The sequence below is a fragment of the Temnothorax nylanderi genome, unplaced genomic scaffold (genome assembly GCF_030848795.1).
Source record: "Temnothorax nylanderi isolate EJ_2023f unplaced genomic scaffold, tnyl_v1.0 TNYL_tig0076_pilon, whole genome shotgun sequence".
Classification (NCBI taxonomy): Eukaryota; Metazoa; Arthropoda; class Insecta; order Hymenoptera; family Formicidae; genus Temnothorax; species Temnothorax nylanderi.
Genome location: NW_027249138.1, coordinates 206,817 through 228,150, shown reverse-complemented (window position 1 = coordinate 228,150; position 21,334 = coordinate 206,817). Strand labels below are relative to the sequence as shown.

The 21,334-nt window shown below is 48.2% G+C and overlaps 1 protein-coding gene across 5 annotated transcripts in view; it reads right to left on the bottom strand.

The window, feature by feature from the left end:
* The window catches only part of LOC139774228 (colorectal mutant cancer protein), a 40,200-nt gene that overhangs the window by 6,929 nt on the left and 11,937 nt on the right, over positions 1–21,334 (bottom strand). For 2 of the 5 annotated variants that reach the window (XM_071709320.1, XM_071709321.1), the window contains 2 exons: positions 19,887–20,116; positions 19,066–19,202 (listed from right to left, as the gene is read on the bottom strand). In XM_071709320.1, coding sequence (XP_071565421.1) covers positions 19,066–19,202; positions 19,887–20,116 — 367 coding nt within the window. Of the gene's footprint in view, positions 1–5,741; positions 6,483–13,575; positions 13,764–19,065; positions 19,203–19,886; positions 20,117–21,334 lie in introns of those variants that run through there. The other 3 variants (XM_071709324.1, XM_071709322.1, XM_071709323.1) reach the window with 3 other exon arrangements.

Below are 21,334 nucleotides of genomic sequence, written 5' to 3'. Positions count from 1 at the left end.
GACAGGTGACCGAAGTTAATCAAGGATGAAGCTAACTGTCGTCCTGCTGATGGCCATCGCCGTCGTACTCGTGACGGCGGCCGATGATGGGGACGATGACGGGGGCTACATACACCTGCCAGGGAAAAATTGCGAGGATGCACCGCCGTGTCCCAACGACAGACCCTGCGTGATGGCTCCACCTCAATGCAACACTGGCACTTGCGGCAAAGATCCGGTACCGACGTGCGGGACAAAGCCATAAATATAGTAAAATCCTGAACGCGCGAGCTCGAAGGGAGCCCTATATTGTATCCTGACGATGCTGCTTCTTACGATTAATAAAACATATTGTTGTCGCTGACGAAAAAAATCATTGTGTGCGCGCATAAAACCGATACATTTAAGCAAATCCGATCCGCGAGGGAACGTTTCGCGCGAGCTCTTCGCGTGTCTCGCAATGTTTCGCGATGTTTCATTCACGGAGGATCCTCTCTCGCTCGGTTAAGGTCAGGGGTGCGCGAGCGCGAGCGTGTGTCGACCCAGGGCAAACACAGGGGGACACGACGGACGTAGTGTAATTCAAACAAAAAGCAATCAAGGATTCAATTACAAGGCCGGTCGGCCGTGCGGCGGTTTGCAGTTTCATCGGCGAGTAAGGTCACGAGCGAAGAGATTCGATTACCCAACTCGCTTTCGTATACCTACATCGGACCGTCCGCTCGCAATTAATTTAGATATAATTTTCATCCTACCCTTTTCTTTTGCGAAACGTCGGGAGCGCGAAGTAATAAATAATTACTCGGTGGAAGATAGATTTTACTTTTTTTTTCTCGATCAGCGAGTCTAAAGCCCCTTGCACAATAGGCGATAGCGATAGCGATAGCGACAGCGACAAGGTTGCCGACAAAGCTATACCTCGCTATCGCTATCGCAAAGCTATAAGACGGTCGAGATATTTGCTATAGTCTATTTAAATGTAAAGTTTCTGGACAAAGTCACGCGATGCTCAAAAAGGCGCTCCGAGTGCAGTCGGATAACGTGCGAAGGAGCGTGCACGATGTTCCTCAACGGAGTGACTTTCCGTGTTGTTGTGAAAAAAAGAAGAAGAAGAAATGCGCACGAGCCAGAGGTGCCGGGCAACAGAGAGACCCCCGTGGACCATATACCATTAACCTACATCGAAAAGAGCCGGTTGCATACAAATGACGACGTCTTATATTGCGAGTGGGTGAGATACGGGGGAGGGAGCGAGGCGAAGAAAGGGAGGGTGAAGAAAAATGGAAGACGTTGGATATTTTCGCGGTCCAGCGAGCCGAGCGACGCGCGATACCTTTTTCTCCGTTGATACGGCACGAGCTTCAAAGCTATTTCTGATCCGAGGTACGATCGTACCGTGCGATTGTTGCGCTTTCGCAAGCGAAGTGCTCTCTTTGTGCACGCGTCTTTGGAAAGGCGTTGCCTTTCGAGGAAAATTAAATCTGGCACAATAACGCGATGCGTAACACTGTGTTAGATCAATATTAGGAATATGAACGAGATATTTGCGATGTGACGGTAATGATTTTCATTCGACCCGACTGGCCACATTTATTAAATATAGGGGAGACCGGGGCCTAACCGTCGCCGGGGTTGAACCGTCAAATCAAATATCTCGGAACCTGTATATTGTGCGAACTCGCTATTAACATTGTAAACGCTGCTTTTGGTACCCATGTGACCAACGGAGTTTCGGCAGGTTACCTGCCGTGTTATGATTTTTACGAGGGCAAACGTGTTTTCGGAAGGTGAAAGTTACATTTTCTGCGCGTGGAAATTTTGTAATATCTGCAATAATATTTGCTCTCCAAATCTCGAGGTACGTGATTATAAAGAGTAATGCATGCTGAACACGAATCCAGTGTAGTTTTTTCATTATCGTTGATGTCTAATATTTCGTGGGCGATTAAACCTGAAACTTGTGTTTGGGGTTAATCCGTTAGTAAGCAGTCCGGGTGCATTTCCAAGGCATTTCCGGGCATTTCCAGGCTCACTGCATATGGAATATGGATGAGACGGGAATTACAACCGTTCAGACACCGAATAGAGTCATCGGACGTCGAGGAGTGAAACAAGTCGGGCGAGTGACTTCTGCGGAAAGAGGAACCCTCGTAACTATTTTTTAATAATGTTTCGCATAAAAATTTAAATTTTTATATTTTTCTCTTAAAAAACAATTATTAAGATGTATCATATCATTTTTCAGGATTAGATGTACGTATATGTATTGAAAATGCAGTGTGACGGTTAAACCCCGGCATTTTTGAGATTTCAATTTTTCCACCGTTGTCGTTTTTGCTCTATACCGGTTAAACAAAGCGACGTAGATAAAAATTTCCTATATAAATTTTGTAGCTAAAGGTTCACTCTTTACAGTGGTATACCATATTTAACTAAAATTATTTATTTTCTTGTTAAAAATCGGCACCGAAAAAAAACTGACGGTTAGGCCCCGGTCTCCCCTAACTGATAAAGACTAAAATCAATGGTTAGTTATTTACTGGTGAAGCAAAGTTCATTTTTGGTTTAATTAGCGATGTAACACTAATCCGAATAATGTAGAAATTATGACCAAATTAATTCTTACGATGAGAAAATAACGCGAGACGTCTACTTGCGTTACAAAACTATCAGTTTCCTCTGCTTTAAGGTTTTAGGCCTCTAGTATTTTCCTGGTATAGGCCTCTCGATTTTTTCCTCTGGATTTCTGAGTGGCTTTTCCTTCGCTTGGCTTTCAGACATAAATTATCCTCGAGCGCATCCGATAAGCGACTGCGAAATTGCGCCGACGTTTATCGGCTTGCCGGGCGCGCGCGCGCAGTGTCGGTGCAGCTTAGCGCATATTCGTCGGTGTCAACCAACTCATAAACGTTAACGATATGGCCCCTCCGGCTGAACTTTACGGCGGTATGCGACCCGGTGGCTTGGCGGTCGCGATGTACCTGGCAAATGCCTCAATTCCGCGCGCTACGGAACGCAACGGTGCAACGCAACGGTAGGTGTTTGCTGGTTTCACGGTTCGCGCGTGTTTTGCCAGCCACGCATGAGCGAAGATCTATTACGGAAATCGTCGGGCTCTTCGTCGTGCAATTTGGCGCGATCCCCGTACGACCGCGACGGTGCAATCGTTTCCGCGATCGCGGTACGGAAACCGCGGTGGTTTCGCGATTATTTCTCACCGCGCCCTTCTTCCCATCGCGATTTACACCGCTCGAGAATTGTTCGATCGCCGACTCGCGGAGACTCGCATCCGTTTGTTTGCTTTCCGTTTGATCCTCTCCGCTTGATCCCCGAAAGCGAGAATTGGATCGTGTAGTCTCTTCATTTTCGCACCACATCGTTTTAATCATCAACTGTGAATGTGAAGTCTCTAATGTCCATTTCTACCAATGCAAGTAAATTTTAATCTTGGTTTAACTCACTTTTCATCTTTTTCTAGTTCTAAAAGTTAGAAAAAGATAAGAAGTAACTTAAACCAAGATTAAAGTTAATCTACTTTTGTGTAGAAATGGATATAAAACTTTTAGTACTTACGTCGTAATTTTGATCAATTCTTTTTTTCTAGAAAAAACAGATGAAACTTAATTCTGTGCGCATTTACATAATGATGAAAAATACAAGAAACTGTAGCAGCAGATATGTATGCAGAGTGGAGAGTAATTAATTTTATGTGCACTTTATCTTCATATCCTATCTAAAAGTAAGTATCCTCGGGATTTTATATTCGCTAGTGTGTAGTTTCCAGAGTTAAGGGTTAAATATCGCGTCTAATCTTGGAATGAGTAACGTTTATATAAAGCACGACGCCAAGTTTATCTCGGAAATTTTATATCTCCGTGGAGATAAAATAGGCGTTCTATTAGTAACGGGGAGTCATTTGAGAAAACGTATAGAAATAACTTGCTTGCAATATAAAAACACTTTTGATATAACTTTTCAAGCGCAATTCAACGCGGCCCATATATCATTTAGAAAGATCTAGACTGCGTTTCAGCTAGCGATGGCTCGAATCGTTTTATCGGATATTACTCGGAAGTAATTTTCGCAAAAGTTACGCCTCCCATGAAGGGAAAGAAACGACGAAAGTTTTCCGTCAGTCGTAACCATCGTGAGATTAGCCCGGGAGAAATTTGTCGAAAAAAACTGAGGGTGCACGAGGAGACACCGATGAGAGAAGGGTGTGTGGTAACACTCTCTAGGATACGCGTCATAAATATTGGAAGCACGTGGAAGTGCGAAACAAAAGCTTAATCTGCTTCCGTATTACGAGGTGAAATTGCACAAGGTGATAAATTATGAAAGCCGACCGTCATAAATCGTACAAAGATATTCTTTCTTATCATTTTTCAGCTTTTCAGATCTCTAAGAATTTTAAGAGCTCATCTGAATAGATGCGATTACGATAACTTTTCATGGATTTTCTCGTAACCTGTTCAATTTTATGAAAATATAAATTTGTACCTTAGAGATAAAGAATCATACCTCCATCGTTATAAATGTAGAGAAAACAGGATTTAAAGTTTATTATTTCTATGAAAATTTCCAATATGATATTTTTTTAAATTGTATCTTAGGAACGTTGTATCTTAGTAATAATGGACATAAGACTCTTTATCATTATACAATTTAAGCTCTTTGTATATTGGAAAAAGTAAATTAAAACTGAAGATACGATTCTTTTACCTTTAAAGTACAGAAATACAGAAAATAATTTATTAATCTTATACTTATATAAAATAATTTCTTCGCGGTAACTTTTGGGATCTCAATTTGACGCAGAAAAATTAATGTAGAACGCAATGCAAAGTTTTTCCAGCGGGTGTTAATACGCAAGCAAGGGCAATCCCGGAATGAGAGCCGCGGAATTCATTATTCGCGAATGAGGCAAAGCGCTGTCGGATTTGTCCGCGCCGGCTCTCTCATTATGACTGACGTGCAATTTATCGAGTAAAAGTTCTTTTGTGTTTTCGTTTGTGTGACTGACGGCGGCGGCGCGGTGATTTATCGTCGCGCGCGCGAGCTCGACTGCAAAAGCCGCGGAGATCTGTAAAGAGCAATGCCTGCCTGCCTGTCGTGTATCGACCTCGTTGACAGGTCTCTCTGACGGCGTATATCAAGACGCGACGTCATATCGCGGGCGCGAATGGAAAAAGTTAGCATCGCGCGATAAATCAGCCTCCAAATCCTACGCGTCCTCGCGACAGATATACGAGGAGCGATATGGTAACGATATGATCGAGGGCGAGATCGAAATTGAAGGAATTAGTTGTCTTTTCCCCTCGAAAAATCTTCTGAAAATAATTTGAGATTTTTTAATTCAATTCACGGATAGCGAGTTATCGGATTCCTCTGCGTGAATATTAATTTCTTAAAATAAAAAAAAACCTCGAGCTTTAACTACGTATATATGTTGAAGCACAGATTTAATTCTAGATTGCTACACTGGAAAAAAAAATTATTTGCGAGAAAATAGATTTCTTTGAATTTAATTTCCTTGATTTAAAGAAGTATTGGGTAGATTTAAGAAAACATTTTTCTGAGTTTAAAATATTTTCTTGAATCTACTTAATACTTCTTTGAATTAAGAAAACTAAATTCAAAGAAATCTATTTTCTTGCAAATAATAATTTTTTTTTTTCGGTGTAGTGTTCTTTCTTTTTCTCAACCTTGCGCTCTCTCCTTCACCTACCTACATCGTCTAAGGCCGGGCCGGGAAAACTTACTGCATTTTGCATGTCCTTATTGGCCTCGACCTGTATGGGCACGGTCTTATCGGGTCGGCGATCATTGGGACAGCAGAGCCATGACCTAGACCTGGTGAGCCCCCTGGACTCTTCCTCCTCGTCCTCGGCGACTTCCTCGTCCTCCGTGGTAGCGCAGTGAACGTAGACGAGGTCATCGCGGCGCAGCGGCGGCTCGAGAATGGCCTCTTTCGCGGCCAAGGTTGGCACGTGGCCGGAAAGCATCTGCACCGGATAGCGCGGCGATTGTTGCTGCTGCTGCTGCTGATGCTGACGCTGAGATTGAGGTTGCTGCTGCTGTTGCTGCTGCAGCTGCAGCACGTGCTGCCGATGCAGGTGGTCCACGTAGTAGCGCGGCTCCGCCGAGCCATTGTTTACGGCTACCGCGAAACCCGCCACGTTGAATTCCGAGAGCTGCGAGCTGCTGGCGACCCAGGACGCTCCTCAGGAAGGCATCTTCCGCGCCGTTCCGCGCGATGTAATCTCAGATCGATCGCGATCGAGACACCGTCGCGGATCGTCGCTCGCACGATCGAACGATCGTCACTGCCGCCGGCCGGCTGTCCTCCTCCTCCTACTGCTTCTTCGCCTCTTCGAGTTTCGTTTAATTTACTTTCTATCTTATTACTTTCCGCCTGGTCCGCCCATCCGAGATCACGCGGCTGTGTCGGAGCGAATGTTGCAGCGATCAAATTGCAGCGGAATTCGCCGGCTGGCTGGATTCTGGATACGCGCGAGGAGGAAATGATCGATGAATGTTTAACGATGTGCTTTTGTTTATTCAATGGTGAAAGGTTATCCCAGACCGCGAGAAAGCCGGCGGAGTAACGGATCCGCGCGCTGTTGGATGCGCGTCGCTTCGCGAGTTAATGCGGATTAATGCAGCGAGCGCGGACGTCCGATCCAAGTGTAACGCGATACACGCTATATACCGGTCTATCCTACATTCGCGAATATATGCGCGTGAATAAAATATTTTTGAACGGAGAAAATGGGGGAGATTTTATGAATAAAGCGACAGCGCGCGCGCGGGGGGATTTTGCGTTTATCACATCGAGAGAGTGGAGTGTGACGATTCGCGAATGAGATTCGATAGAGAGATACGCACTACATCGATGCTAGACACTTCTCTCATGGTATTGATCGACTTCTATTTTGGACTCGCATCACATATATTTTTCGTATACTCGCTCGCTCCTGGTCCGCCACGCGGCTTTTGCGCATGGTCTAACGACGTTAGCCGGCGTTTGTGCGTCCGAATCGATACATTGTTTTCGAAATACCACTTGACCGAAATTACGCAACAATTAATAGCCAATTCGCCGATTGAATCATCATTAAGAAAACACAGAATTGATCAATTAATGAATTCAGGTGCAAGTTGAATGCTTTTTTTATTTGGGATACTCGCGCAATACTTTTTGCCTAATTCAAAGATTTTAAAGAAGATCCAGTAGCAATTAAAAAATGACATTTCAGGATATATATTTGCGGAAAAAATTTCAGCGCGACGCTCTCGAAATCGGACTCCCACTCGTCGCGAGTTCATTTTTTTTTTCGAGACGGTTAACGAGCTCGCCGTGACGTGACGACGTTCGTTAATTATTCATCAGCCGGCGTCCGCGAAACCGTAAAATGTCGTTTCGCGGATCGGATTATTTTCGGGGATTAAAATTCGCCGCGTAAACTGATCCGAGCATCGGGGCCCGCCCTAAATATCTAAAATATTCAGTGCATTTAAAACGCCCCGCGCATCGCGTGCCATTAAAGCTTAAATGCGATTTATCTATCGCTCGTCGCGAATGCATTTCTGCAGCGGGCGCGCTGGGGGGGGGGGGGGCGATCGATCGACGCCAACTTTTTTCCCCCCTTTCGTTAACAGGACCATCACGCATCGCGCCGACGTGACCGGTTTATGTTACATCCTTTCCGCGCGATACTGGGCCAACGAGAAAACATTCCTGCCCTCGTGCGCCGAGGAGGTTTCCGGGGAGGGTGGAGGCGATGACGGACGCGGAAACTTCCGAAAACAACCCCTTCTTGCCCGCGGCAACCCAATTTCGTCGTTGCGTTCTCGCGAAACTTCCCCGGCCGACGATCGACGGCCGTTCTCGGCGCGGCGTAAATCTCTTGGGCGGCGCAAAAATATATATCTGCATATATCGGCATAAATTCCCGCCCGCGCCGGTCGTTTTTCGCGATTACGCGGCGCTGCTGGATGAGGCGCTCGATAAAACTGGCTAAATAACGAGCACGCTCGGGCTAACGACGGCCGGAGCAGTCTCTAAAGTAGATACGGAAACTCCGCCCTTAATCCCGGCTGCAAGAAGCGGGCCGTGTCGGGACCCGTCGCGGGTTCGATTAACTCCTTCTTCACGCTCGAGCCCATTGAACTCGAGTGAGTTCCTAGCTTATGAAGTAAACGACGAAGCTGCTCTTGGTTCAAGCGCGTCGGTCACGTCACGTTAAAGATCTTTCGGAAAATTAATCTATTTTAGTTTTCTCTCTTTCTCGCGAAACGCGTAAAGCGTTAAAAAAAAGACCTGTTGAATTCGAAAAATGTGTGCGCTAAAAAAGCGAATGAAATATGCAACTCGGATAGGTCGTGGGCGTCGAATATATGGTCTTGTTAAAAAATACCGACGAGAGAAACGAGAATTTAATAAATCATCCGCTACCCACGGTGGCCGTTTGTCCTCGCGACGCCCACGAAGATTCACGAAGCGTTATGCGTAATTGAGTTCGCACCGGCCTTAAGTAGCCAGGATCTCCTTGGTCTAGAAACTCTTCAATTATTATTTAACTATTCAGGCCCACGTTACGCGCGATGGAAACCGCATGGTGTGCAACATTCCGAAAAACACGAGCGAACTTTCCGACCATTAATTCGGAGTTGCGATTCGCATTTGCGCGCGTCTTGCGTCTTGCCTTGCTGTCTTATTAAATCGGACGATGAACCTCGCAACAACCAGACTGAAAATGAATTTTAGACCACTCGAGAAAGGAGAAACGAGAAAATGACATATCGATAGTTTACGGTAAATAATACCCGCGTAAACAATCGCGTAATGACAAGGAGATACGTTTCGATCAACGACAGGTGACGAGAAAAAAATTTTTTCCAGGAAAATCGAGATTCCGTAGGAATAAGAGAGAAGAAAGAAATAGAGATGAGTGTGGATGTGATACGTGTCCTCGGCAGACACGTTCTTATCGTAACTCGCAGCTCGCGGAAATAAAAATCGTCGCGTAACGGCGACGTTGAAATTCCGGAATTTCGCGGCGCGTAAACGAGTCGCGGAGTCGCCACTCTTATCAGCCCCGTTAATTAAACGAGTTAATTACGCGAGATGGCGCGTCGGGAGAACCGCGAATTTAGGAGAACGCACCGGCGCGGCGACGACGACCGACTGGACGAACGCTATAATTGCGAGCGATCAACGGTATCGCGGACGCGAGGGCGCATAGAACATGGTTTTAACAAACCCACGGTGAACTTGCTGAAGTTGCAACGGAACTGGCTATAGAAGACAATTTAATTTAATTATGCAGAATGGTCAGTGGCGCATACGTTTAGTTCCCTGAAATTAAGACAAGTATTGAAGCTCGGACGAACAAATAATTAACTCTCCGTCTATATACGTTTTTTTTGCACCGTTTTTTTGCAAGGTATATTTTCATGAGACACGTCGATTCTTATCCCGAGATTGTACAGATTCGAGATTTTGCGGAGGCCAAGAGCGCGACGAGGGTGAAAACGTCTCGGAAATCAACGGAGAGGGAGGAAGGCGTGATCATTGCGCGATTCACGCACGCGAGTCGTAGGTCGCGGGTCGCAAAGGGTCGCGCAAAGGGGGGCGGCGACGGATGGATATTACATGAATAATTAGTCCACGGAGTACGCGCGTGTTTAAGCACGTGTGTGTGTGTGTGTGTGTGTGTGTGTGTGTGTGTGTGTGTGTGTGTGTGTGTGTGTGTGTGTGCATGCGACGCATTTTGGAGAACGCATACGCGGGTTTCGTCCGCGAGTGTGCGAGTAATCGTCACGGGACGACGACCCGACGACTGCGTCGCCGGGGCCGAATGCCGTTCGGCAATTAAGCACCGTACCCGCGCGAGTGACGCGCGTCATTCGTCCGGCGCGCGTTTATTAATATCGTCGCAAAAAGAGCGCACAATTAAGGAGCGATGCACGCGCTCGCGAGAGCGGTCGAGCTGTGAAAATAATTTTCGCGCAATTCCGGATAAACGCGGCGAATAATATAATTAACGCGCGATTTTCCTGCCAAATTTAACACTGTTAAATTCGTAGAGCCAAATTGTACTCAATTTGAGTAATTTTTAACCATTTCTATAAGTCGCCGCTGCTCCTACTCAATATGTCATTAATTTAACTAAAACAATGTTGATTTAACTAAGTGGAGTTAAAATAATACTGTTTTCTGTTAAAATAATAAATTTCGATACACATGATAATTGAAAATAACAAAATGTTATTTAATCAAGGTATTTTAATTTCATTCTTTAATAATGAAGCATCGCGATTTCAACGAAAGCGACGCGAAATTATTCTTTCTCCCCGTTTTCTTCTGGCGCAAGACGAATAAAGCTGTCGCTTCTCCACGGGACGAGGGTGATCGATTTAAATATACGAGCGTACACCGCCGCGTGCGTACACCGCCGCGCCGTGCGCTTATCGTATCGCTTAAGTGGCCCTTTCTTGAGCGAGGGCTCAACGAGTGCCTTTCTTTAATTGCGCGGCGCTCGACGTTCGACGTGGCTCCGCGAGCCTCTTTTCCAAACGGAGCACGGGCTGCAAAAAGCCCATCAAAGAGTTAAGAAGGAGGAGGAGGAGGGCTTCCTCCTCTCCCTGACCGTCTCATTGGATCTCTCAATTTCCGTCTCTCCCGTGGCGCACCTTCGTAGCTTCTTTTTTCAAAGGGAACAAGAAGGAGAAGAGCACGAAGAGAGAGCTCACTCTCTCTCTCTTTTTATCTCGTACTCTCCTTCTCGCGGATGGGGAACGCGGAAGGGACGGCGCCTTGCGCGGAGACTAGTTTATTAAACCCGTTACCGATCCCTGAAATCGCTGTCTGACAACGTTTTTTATTTTCCTAAGAAAAGGAATGAAGGATCTCGCGCGCGTGCGTCGGTCCAAAAATTCCATCTCCTTATAGCTGTGCAGCACGAGAGTCGGGTTTACGGCCGATTATTCACGGCACGTGCGATCAATTTAATAGCGGCGAGGACGCAATCACGTCCACATGAGCGCCGAGTGTCGCAGGGTCAAGGTGCATTACCTATTACGAATTCGCGGAACGCGTCGGGCACGTGTCCCGACCAAGGCAATCTTGCGGGACTGCGATGAAGAGCCTCGAACAAGGATAGAGTCGATTGCACGTTGATCAAAGGGTCGGGAAACGCGAGAGAGGAAACTGCGCCGGGGAAACTCTCTCAGGAGCGTCCTGTGTATTGACTTCAACTGTGTATAACTACGACATATAAATCCCTCTTCGGGATCGGAGCTGTAATCAGTTACGACGATTCTTCCTCGTTGATTTGCACCGACGGAATTCCCCCGCTCCGAAGCGTCGCCGACGCAGCGAGAGCGCGCCGATACGCGTGTTTACGACGAGCAATTTATTACCGGGGCGATTGGATACCCGGGGATCGGCGATGCGTAACCGTAGGTTCGAGCCATTATACCCGCGTAAAGAGGCGGATCTATCGCGATAGAGCGCTCATCGCGGGCGTAAATGTGTCACCGTACGCATTGCCCGGCAACGTGCGGTGAAAACAAGAGCACGGGGCCGCCCATCTAACGATCTGGTACGCCCGATACGCGCGGGCACGTACGTCGAATCGCGCTTTAATGCCCGCGACCGCGATAAAGGATTGGATATATTTTCTCTCCCAAGAACGCAACGTCGTTACGGCGAAGACGCTGATTATCGCCGGCGCCGGACGTATCGTCCGATAACGCAACGATACGCGGTAATCCAACGATATCAAAAGACGTATCTCGTTTATATCGCGCGTTACTTCCTCGCGGATTCCCGATCGCCAGATGTCGGCTGTTAGAATATCCGACTCGAGTCTCTCGGTCGCGCGACATGACAATATACCTGAAAGCGCGTTCGCGAGACGGATGCGCGTCCCAAGAGAGCTGATCGATGCCGGAATAATGACGGGGACGGAGAGGAAGGAAGGAAGGAAGCGTTTCGGGGGAGTTTCGCGACGCGCAACCAGCCTCTCTCTATCTCTCTCTGTCTCTGTCTGTCCCCTTCGGTAGTCGAGGGACCTATTCTAGTCGGGCGAGCGCACGGACTGGACGGCGCCGACGAGACGTCTACCCGCGTGGATTTAATGGAAGTTAAATGAATCGCATTGTTCCTCCCCTCCTCCCCCTTCGGACTCTCGCGAGTCCGGCTCTTTGGCGGCGCGCCAGCCGGAGCTCTTCCGCGCGAAAGGGAAAATGCACGCGGCGCGGAAAAGCGGACGCGGGAGACACGGACGATGCATCAGGCTGCGACAGGCTTGGTCTCGAGGTGGAATCGTGTGGTGGCCAGTTTTTTTTTTTTTTTTTTTTTTTACGACACGAGCCAATCTCAATTATGCAGCGGAGGGACGCGCGGCGCGGCCTTTAACGCGTCGCTCCACGCGCCGTAAAAAGAGAACGACGCTCACAAACGGAACGTATCGGGGCTGACGTCACGCCAAAGTTTACGCACGCGAGAGATATATTACGAGCCGTCGCGGTCGTTACGGCTCGCGAACTGCCTTTTATACACGCGCGCCGGTTTTGTCGTGCTACCTGCCTAGACGTCCCTGTAGACAATACCCGCGCTCGATATTATCGTCGAAAATAGTTCCAGCTTAACTTTTACATCGATTACCCGGAGTCACGATAGCGCGGGGTTCGATACAGCGACTGGGATGTACAACGGGTTGGCGCGGAGTGGGTAAGTAATTACTTAACGCAAATCGTCGCCCCGTTAATGCAAGTTGGCGAGTAACGGCCGCGTGTGTTTCATTAGCCGCCGGTGCCATTAATCGTGATTTCCTATCACCTAATTAAACGGGCAAACTCGACTACACAGTACACGTGACTATTCAACTCCGCCTCGGCCTCTATCCAACCCCCCCCTCCCCCCCCCGCTCGTAAATCTCGTCCTTCCGAACGCGACGGGGTATCGAAAGGGTTACGATTACGTCGGGATTATGGTCGTCGTAAAATTTCCCGACGCTTCCTGTTCCCTACCCTTTAAACATTCCTCGGGAAGCGGAAGGGAATGTACGCAAAGGGAATCCGGCCTGAAATATATCGCGGGGAGCAGCACGACGAGACACGGGCGATTTATATGGGAGGACTAGGGTGTAATAAGAAAAGCTGGGAGCTTTATGAAGGTACGATGACAAGAGCTTGCACGAAGTCGATTGCGAAATAAAAGAGCCGGCAGCGGCAGCGGGACCGTGCGTGCCTTATATCGTACATATCTAACATATCTGTAAAATAGGGGGAGAATGATAGCGCGCATCGCTACGCCGCGGTACCGATTCGCGTTAGCTCCGTAATTGCCTTCGCATCGATTGTTCTTACGAGGTCAGCCCCTCGTAACACAACTACGCTACGGTTCTCGTGGCCCAGAATCTCGCCCTAATGCTTCTTCCCCCCCCCTCACCCCCGGCAAAAGCCAGGGGATCGTTCACCGATCTCTCGCGTAAATCGCGTGTACTTGAATCGGCATTTCCGCGCTATGAATCGAGATGCCGATCTCGCGGAGATCGGCGCCTCATGAAAGGACCGGTCTCTCACACTGAGGTGTCTCCTCCCTGCGATCAGGGGGGCCGATCGAATCGATCGGTTCGATGGTTTACCCGCACGATCGACGACGATCACTGCTCGCGAGAAGCCCGGCGAGTTTGAGAGATCGCGGATCGGCGCGACGGCGACGCGGCGACGAGCGAACGCCAAGACGCTCGGTGACAGACTGAACCGGACGGACTACCGAACCACCGTGTTCGTCGACGCTCTTACACCCCGACGAAGGTGTTTGAGGAGGCGCCGGCCGAGGGCGACCGACCGCCACCGAGCGCTGCCGATCCGGCTCGTTGCACCGAAAGCTCTCTCTCCGCGGCCTGCAGTTATCTATCCCCGCGGTTGCTCCGCGATGCGCGATACGTCGCGGGTGGCACGCGGCAATGTAGTCGCCGCAAGTTTCGCGGAGAGGGTGGATAACAAAGCCCACTGACCTGTCCGTTAATGCGTTAAGCGTCGCGCAAATCTCGGTTAACTCCGAGAAACCGGATTGGAGATCGGCCAACGTTTCGCGATAAACAAAAGCAATTTTTGACAAATCGCGACGCGAATTAATTTCCCATACACAATGTTAAATATTAAAGGATGGAATTTAAATAACCAATACCTTGAGTTAGATAACATTTTGTTACTTTTAACTACCATGTGTGTCAGAATTTATTATTTTCAACAAAATAGTATTATTTCAACTCCATTGGTTTAGTTAAATTAACATTTTAGTTTTAGTTAGTAGTTAATAGTTTATTAACTTCGGCCAAGAAGTGAACTTGGTTTACAAAGTTACTTAACACACTCTGCCATCCGTGCAACCCCATCGTACTTAATGCTAATGTTAAGAAAACTAGAGTGAGAAAGAATAGATATAATTGTTTTAGTTAAATTAACGACATATTAAGTAAAAATAGTGGCGATTTATAGGAATAGTTAAAAATAACTCAAGTTGCGTCTAACTTGACACTACAAATTTATCAGTGCAGTTATAGCCAGCTGCACTTTGTACCCCGATTGAACAAAACTGCTCGTCGCTACTCATTCGTCAATTAATTATTTCTTTATATTTCGCGCCGATTTCTTTTATTTTCCTTCCCACATTTTTTTCTTCATTAGGAGAACGAACGTTGTGCTTGCAAAGCACGAACATCGATCGCGCGTTGCTCCGAGAGATAGGGAAACCGCGCGAGAGCTTTGTTTGCCCGGCGAGGCGAGGCTCGAGGATAGAAACGGTTAAGATAAAACGAATCCATTAGGTCCTGAGAACGGATGCCCTTTAAGGTGAGGCGACAAGAAGAACCCGCAGCTGACATAATCACAGGGGAGGAGAGATACGTGACTATTAACGGGCACTGCGCGCGGCCGCGAGCCGCGAGAAGATTGCTATAGCGGTTAACCGAATAGCGACACTTAAGCGAAATTATTAGGATCACCGCAAACGGCGCAAACGGCTCCGCCTCCCTTCGAGTTATCCCGTGTCCGATTCGTTAAGATGTACGTCCCACGGAAAAACGTCCCGTTGCGGCATCGCGCGCGGACGCGCGTTCCGCTCTTAAGCCTTGTGTGTCCACGATGCTAGAAATCGCCCCGAGAGCTCGGACGGAGAAAGAATTGACCAATCACATTTAAACAAATCGGCCAATTGATCAATGCGATTGGTTAATTCTTTCTCCGAGATCTGGGAGTGATTTCTAGCATCGTTGGACACAAGGCTTTACCGCGGTGGGTAATATCGTGGAGTACCGCTCACGCTCGCGACAAACCATTAATCTTGCCGCGCGGTTGCGGTAAGTCATCAGTTTTCTCGGCGATAAACAACAAAAATCGCGAAAACGACGTGTGCACGAGGATGACGGGGAAATGAATGCGCCGCGATCGAACGTCGCGAGATTCCGCCTCCTCGACGTCACCGAGGGCGAAACGAGAGGATCGAAGGACGAAAAATGCAGAGACGGGGGGACGACCGCAGGGTCGAGAGAGCGATTGTATTAGTGTAATTATGTGGGCGGGACGGCCTCTGGGTGCGGTGTCTTAATTAACTCCGCTAATTTCTCGATTAACGCGACGGCGGCGCGGCGTGCCTTCCCGCGGGAGGGAGATGAAAAAGGGCGAAGGTCGGACGACGATGAAAAGCGGTGGCTTTTTCCGGCGGCAGGGAGTTTCCCTTCCCCGGCACGTTCGCGTTTCGCATGAAACGGGAAAACTCCCCGCCGCCGGCGGCGATTTTATCTCCCGATCTACATAACTCCCGGTTGTTCGCACTTATACGAGCCACGCAATTATGAATGTCGACACGCCAAGCGGAGCGTGTTATCCGAAACGCCGCCGCTCGAATGGAAAGCAAGACGCCTCGCATAATTAGGAGCGTGGCTTCCTGCGCGCCGCGCGATTATTTCCACAGTCTCGTAGAGACGACCGCGATTATCGTCTTCGCGCACACCGTAAGAATTACAATACGCATAACTAGATTGCGTCAGTTGCTCTCTTCTTTCCTTGCGAGGATCTCGTTAATTTACACGAAACACGCGTCTCCGTCGTGCTCGCCGATGAATTTTTCCGAGATCTCGAGATCATTCCCCCCCCCCCCCCCTTTCAGTCTCGCGCACCTGTTGGCGCAATTTTATCGTGTCTTACGGTATCATCACCACCACCGACGTACCGTTTATTGCGTCACGCGAGCGTATCGTGAGAATTCATAGGGAAGACGACGAGGAGGTATGGAATTCTCGTGGCCCCGACGACGAGAGGGCGGAAGTAAATATCGTTGGGAGAAAGGATGTGGGCGTCGCGATGGAAAATAACGATCGGCCGCCCTAGAAAAACATCGTCCCAGTCAGGATATTTCTTCGTCTTTCGACGAGAGGCGGCCGATCGTCGCCGGGTTATCAGTGTTATCACGCGCACGAATCGCTCGCAACGGGTCATTTGTTCGAAGAATTATGGAATCTTATTGCGGCCTTTATTACTTCGTCACGGCCTATCACCTATCCGGCTTAATTTTTTTATTGGGGCCATCGTGCTCCGAGGGTCGCATCCTTCTTTATACGCTCTGATAACAATCTGTCCCCGGAACCGTCTGCTATACGCGACGCCGTCTCGCTTTCTTCCTCCCTTTCATGGGCGCTTTGTCACAATTAGGGAATATTAATTGAATTTCCGGATACCACACGCGGTATAGCCACAAATTCATCGGTATATATAAAGATTTCTTTTTTTTAGATATAACAGTAACATATAATTTAATATACAATATAATTGTGTTTGCTAAAAAGCTGTACTGTAAATTAGACATGGTGCAGTTGTGAAAATAACACTGTTTATGGTACGTGGGATTTATGATAATCCGTCTTAGTTAAAAGATAAAACGCCGAATTAAAGCGGATTGTTCATTCGCGTTTGTCCTCGTTTTCTTGGTTCGTATTCATTTTTTCGCGAAATATGACATCAATTTTTACAGTTATGGCGATGGATATGTGTATACACGAATACACGAATTGATGTTGCATGCGATGAATATCTCGATCGCGCGTTAACGTTAGCGTATCATCTCGCTGCACGATAACGCAGCTCTAGTAATTTCTGTGCCGGAGTAACGATGGGGGAATTAATATTGCTGTTACGTTTGCTCCGACGCGGACGTCTCTCTCTCGCTCTCTCCTTCTCCCTCTTTCTCTCTCTTCCCCGCGACTTCTCCGTTCCATTTCTATGGAAATTCGTGTTTCACGTAGGATAGCGTCTCCGCCGTATGGGCGGGTGGCCCAAGACGCGGCATATTTGCGCTTTTCCCGGGAAACGGACGTCCTACGTATACGCCGTTGGGATCGTAACGCGACGCACGAAAGCTCTTCTCCACATTCGCAGGCGAGGGTGGTAAAAGGAAGGAAAAATATCAACGGGGATGAGTTAGTTCTTGGCGTTTCTCTTAAAACGCAAATATGCCGCGTTACACCGAGCGCCGAGATACTTATGCCCTAAAGGAAGCTACGTGTAGCTTCGTAATAAAGGAAAAGATATTATTTTGTAAGCGTATTGTTTTTTATATCCTCTTAATAAATTCTTCCACGTGGGGTGGCGCGACGTTCCTCCTCGAGCGGTCAAAACTCGCTGCGATCCGCGGCCTTCTCGCTTTTTTTTCGATGCCGTAATGCAGAGCGTAATAACGGTTATTTATAGGCAGTAAACGGGCGCGCGCTTCTTTTTTCCTTCCACGAAACCATCCTCCTTCTGTGTTCTCCTGTGTTCACGTTCCTCGAAACACGGGAGTGGAGGCTCTCGCGAGAAATCGCGATAACCTCGGAATTTGGTTGGCGCTTTTATTTCTCTTTTCCCTCTGCAGCTGTCGTGACTCTTAAAACGAGTGGAAGAAGCACGCGGTTACGAGCGCGATCGCGAACCGAATCATCCGCGGAACCGAGACGCCCCGGGAGATGGGAATTTCGTCGTCGAAGAGCAACCCGAGCGAGAACGAAAATTTGAAGATGCTACACGTGACGTAAATTCGCGGAGTGAATTTAACGTGAAATTCATCTAAAATGTAATCGCTTTTAATTGCTTTACAGCTTCGTGTCCGCTTGATATCTAGATGTAATCCTCTTCTTCAAGATTGTTATATAATTTAACATTTCGTTAATACGACCCATTCGAAGTCTTTTAAATTCGACTGAATGTATTTTACAACGATAAAATTAACGTTGTGTAAACGATAAAATGTCGACAGTGTTAATCTACACTTTGCAATTCGATACCGAGACGATGCCATGGCGCGGGCGATCGACGAGCGAACGGGAGAAAAGCAGGGGAATGCAGAAATTGCACGTCTTGCTATCCTCCACGATGGCATACCGCGCCTCGGTGGTGGTATCGTGGTTAATTGCGGCTGACAAAGAAATTCCCAGGCGCGAAACTCGTGATACGAAGAGGGAAATAATAGAGAGCCGTGGACGGCGAGAGATGAAGGAGTTAAGCGAAGTGAGTGCTCTCGCCGAAGGAAAACCGAGGATTATCGGCATGCAAAGACAATTTGCCTCGGTATAATTGCGCGTCTCGTTGACTTTCCATCAGCGCGAATGTTGCATTAACAAGCAGAAGTATTCCAGAGACTCCGTCAGTCGATAGTTTCTAACGCGATCGCTTTTTCAACTTCGGATATTTCAAATAAGAGATGTAGAAAAAAAGATACTTTCTTTCAGCGATTTCTCTCTTCTTTCTTTAGTAACGCATCGCGTTAGTTATCACATATTACGCAAACGCATGCATAGATAGCGCTGAAATTTAGGAAGTGTGCGGTCTGCATGATCTTCCTGTCGACACGCATGTACGCGCGAACATGATAGGCATGACAGGTTCCATCAGGAGTTTATAACGGTAAGACAGATGTTCGCCAAGCGATCACGCGAGAGAATCGCGCATGAAACGGTGGAACGAATCTAATGCCGTGAGAGAACTGGTCGGTATTGACAGTGGTTTCGTCGTGGAGGGTGGATCGTTGTGGCTTACCTTATTCGCGAGGTCTAGCATATTTCCTGTTCCGCCGGCGGCCGCCTCCACTAGCTTCTGAAGACTATGAGGTTCCGGCGACAAATCACGGGCACCGCTGTCGAACTCCCAACTTTCATGTCGTCCCGACACAGTGCCTGAAATAGAAATTACGAGTAACGTACTAGTACGACATTCGTAAAAAAAAAAAATCGAGCAAAAGAGGAATGAGAGCAAACGCGATTTTTTAATGAAAGATTCCGAGATAATTATTTTATAAGGAAAAAATTGCGCGCAAGTTTTCCGTTTTGCTAATTGTTCACAATAGCGCAAAACAATTAGAAAATTAACAATCGCGAGTCGTTTCTTTTTACAGCCTGGCTGTCGTTCAATGAAGATTTACGGTTGACAGGCGAATGGCGAGAAACGGCAATGCGCAATATCCCAAAAGTCGTCACTTCCAATTCGTTCATCGATCTCGCGTATCGCGTATCCAGTTGCATGGCGACCCGCTCGATCGGGATATTATGCCGCTGCGGTATTTCCGCGGTCGTCCCGCATTCATTGTTCCATCAATCATCAATTTCGTGCGGACGGCTCGCGCTCTATTTCCACGCGACACACGTAATACGCTAAATCGCGGATACATCGCCCGACGCGCGATATCCCGCGATATTCTTTGTGTTGAACAAACAAATATTTTCAGAATCAGCAAACGGAGGATGCGATATTTATCGATCTCGCCCGAGGCTCCCGTTCTCCTTGACCAAAGGCGATTTATCGTCGCGAGCGGAAAGCGAGGGACCTGTCGCGGAAATACGGGCGATTTGTACGATTCTTACCGAGACTGTTGTCGCTGCTAGTGGGCAGGTACTCCGGCGTGTGGGTGTGATGAGGACTGCTCCGCCGTTTGCCGGCCCTGAGCGCCTCGATTTCCGGTCGCAGGGCCAGACGCCGCCTAAGGAACTCTTGATAGGAAATGCGACCCTGCTCGTCCGCGCCCAATTCCCTCATCAATTCCTCCACCGAATTCTCGAGGTTCAATTCCCGGCACACCGTCAATAGGTCCTGGCTGAAAATTCCAGGAAGGCGAAAGGACGCCGTTAGGACGCCAGTAAAACGCTTTGTCGAACGTGTCAAACGTATATAGAGGCGCGGAATCGACAGGAAGGACGCGATTTAATCCGGAAATCGCGAATACCGCGCTTCGTTTAAAAAGCGAACTCCGATCCGTCGGCGAGAAATTTTCTCGTGCCGACCGGCGCGGCGGCGCGGAGTCCCGCGACCACTTAACGCAAATCGCAAATAATAAAATCGCCGGTCGTATCGCATATTAAGCGGAATGTGTATTATGACGACTAAGTACTCTCTTTCTATGAATAATTCATCACGATGAATAATTCATGCGTCAGACTGAGGCACAATGCGGAAGATGAGGCACGAAACAGTTAAAAGTAGAAAGGCGCGTTCGTCTGCCCGACGACTCCGAGCTTCGAACCGAATCCTTATCGATAGCTTAATACATATCCGAAGGAGAGAGTATTTAATAATCCATTATGGAGATGAGATCAACGCGGGAGAGACTTTTTCCCCCGACCCGGCCCGACAATGACGATCGCGGTCCCGACGTGTACACAGCAAACGGATTTACAACGAGATCGCTCTATCCCGCGAGCTCTAAGACGCCCTTCTCATTTTAACGATACCGTCGAGATTCATTTAATTAAAAGGGATGGCTACGGGGCGCCGGCGCTTGTCATATCATCTCCGTACGGTCGTGGCTCCTCTCCGTCCATTACGATGCTCAAATAATTGTCTAACCGGTTGGAAGGACGAGAGCGGGCTCGTCACTCTTGATTATCGGTCGCGACGGCGACGCCGCGACCCTGCTCGATGAGGAGCGATTCGCGCGATGGGCGCGTCACGCCGAATCAACGCCGGGCTGAGAATCGCAGCGGACCGCGCCGCGCCACGCCGCGCCACGCCGCGCCGCGCCGCACCGTCGCTATTCTCCGGCGAGCCAGGTCGACAGGACAGCATTAAAGATGCATCAGTTACAGCCGTCTGCCGCCGCGGAGATGTCCCCGGAAAATCGTTAAACCAGCCGGCCTCGTCCTTTCGCGGATTTCGTCGCGGAAGCTGCTATAATCAGTGACGTATATGTAAAAACCGGATATCAACTGTCGGAGTACATTGTAAATGTGACGACTAAATCTTTAGGAGTGTGCGTATCGTGAAAATATTGGTTAAAATCGATCGAACCGAATCTCCGAACTCCCGCAGTCCTCGC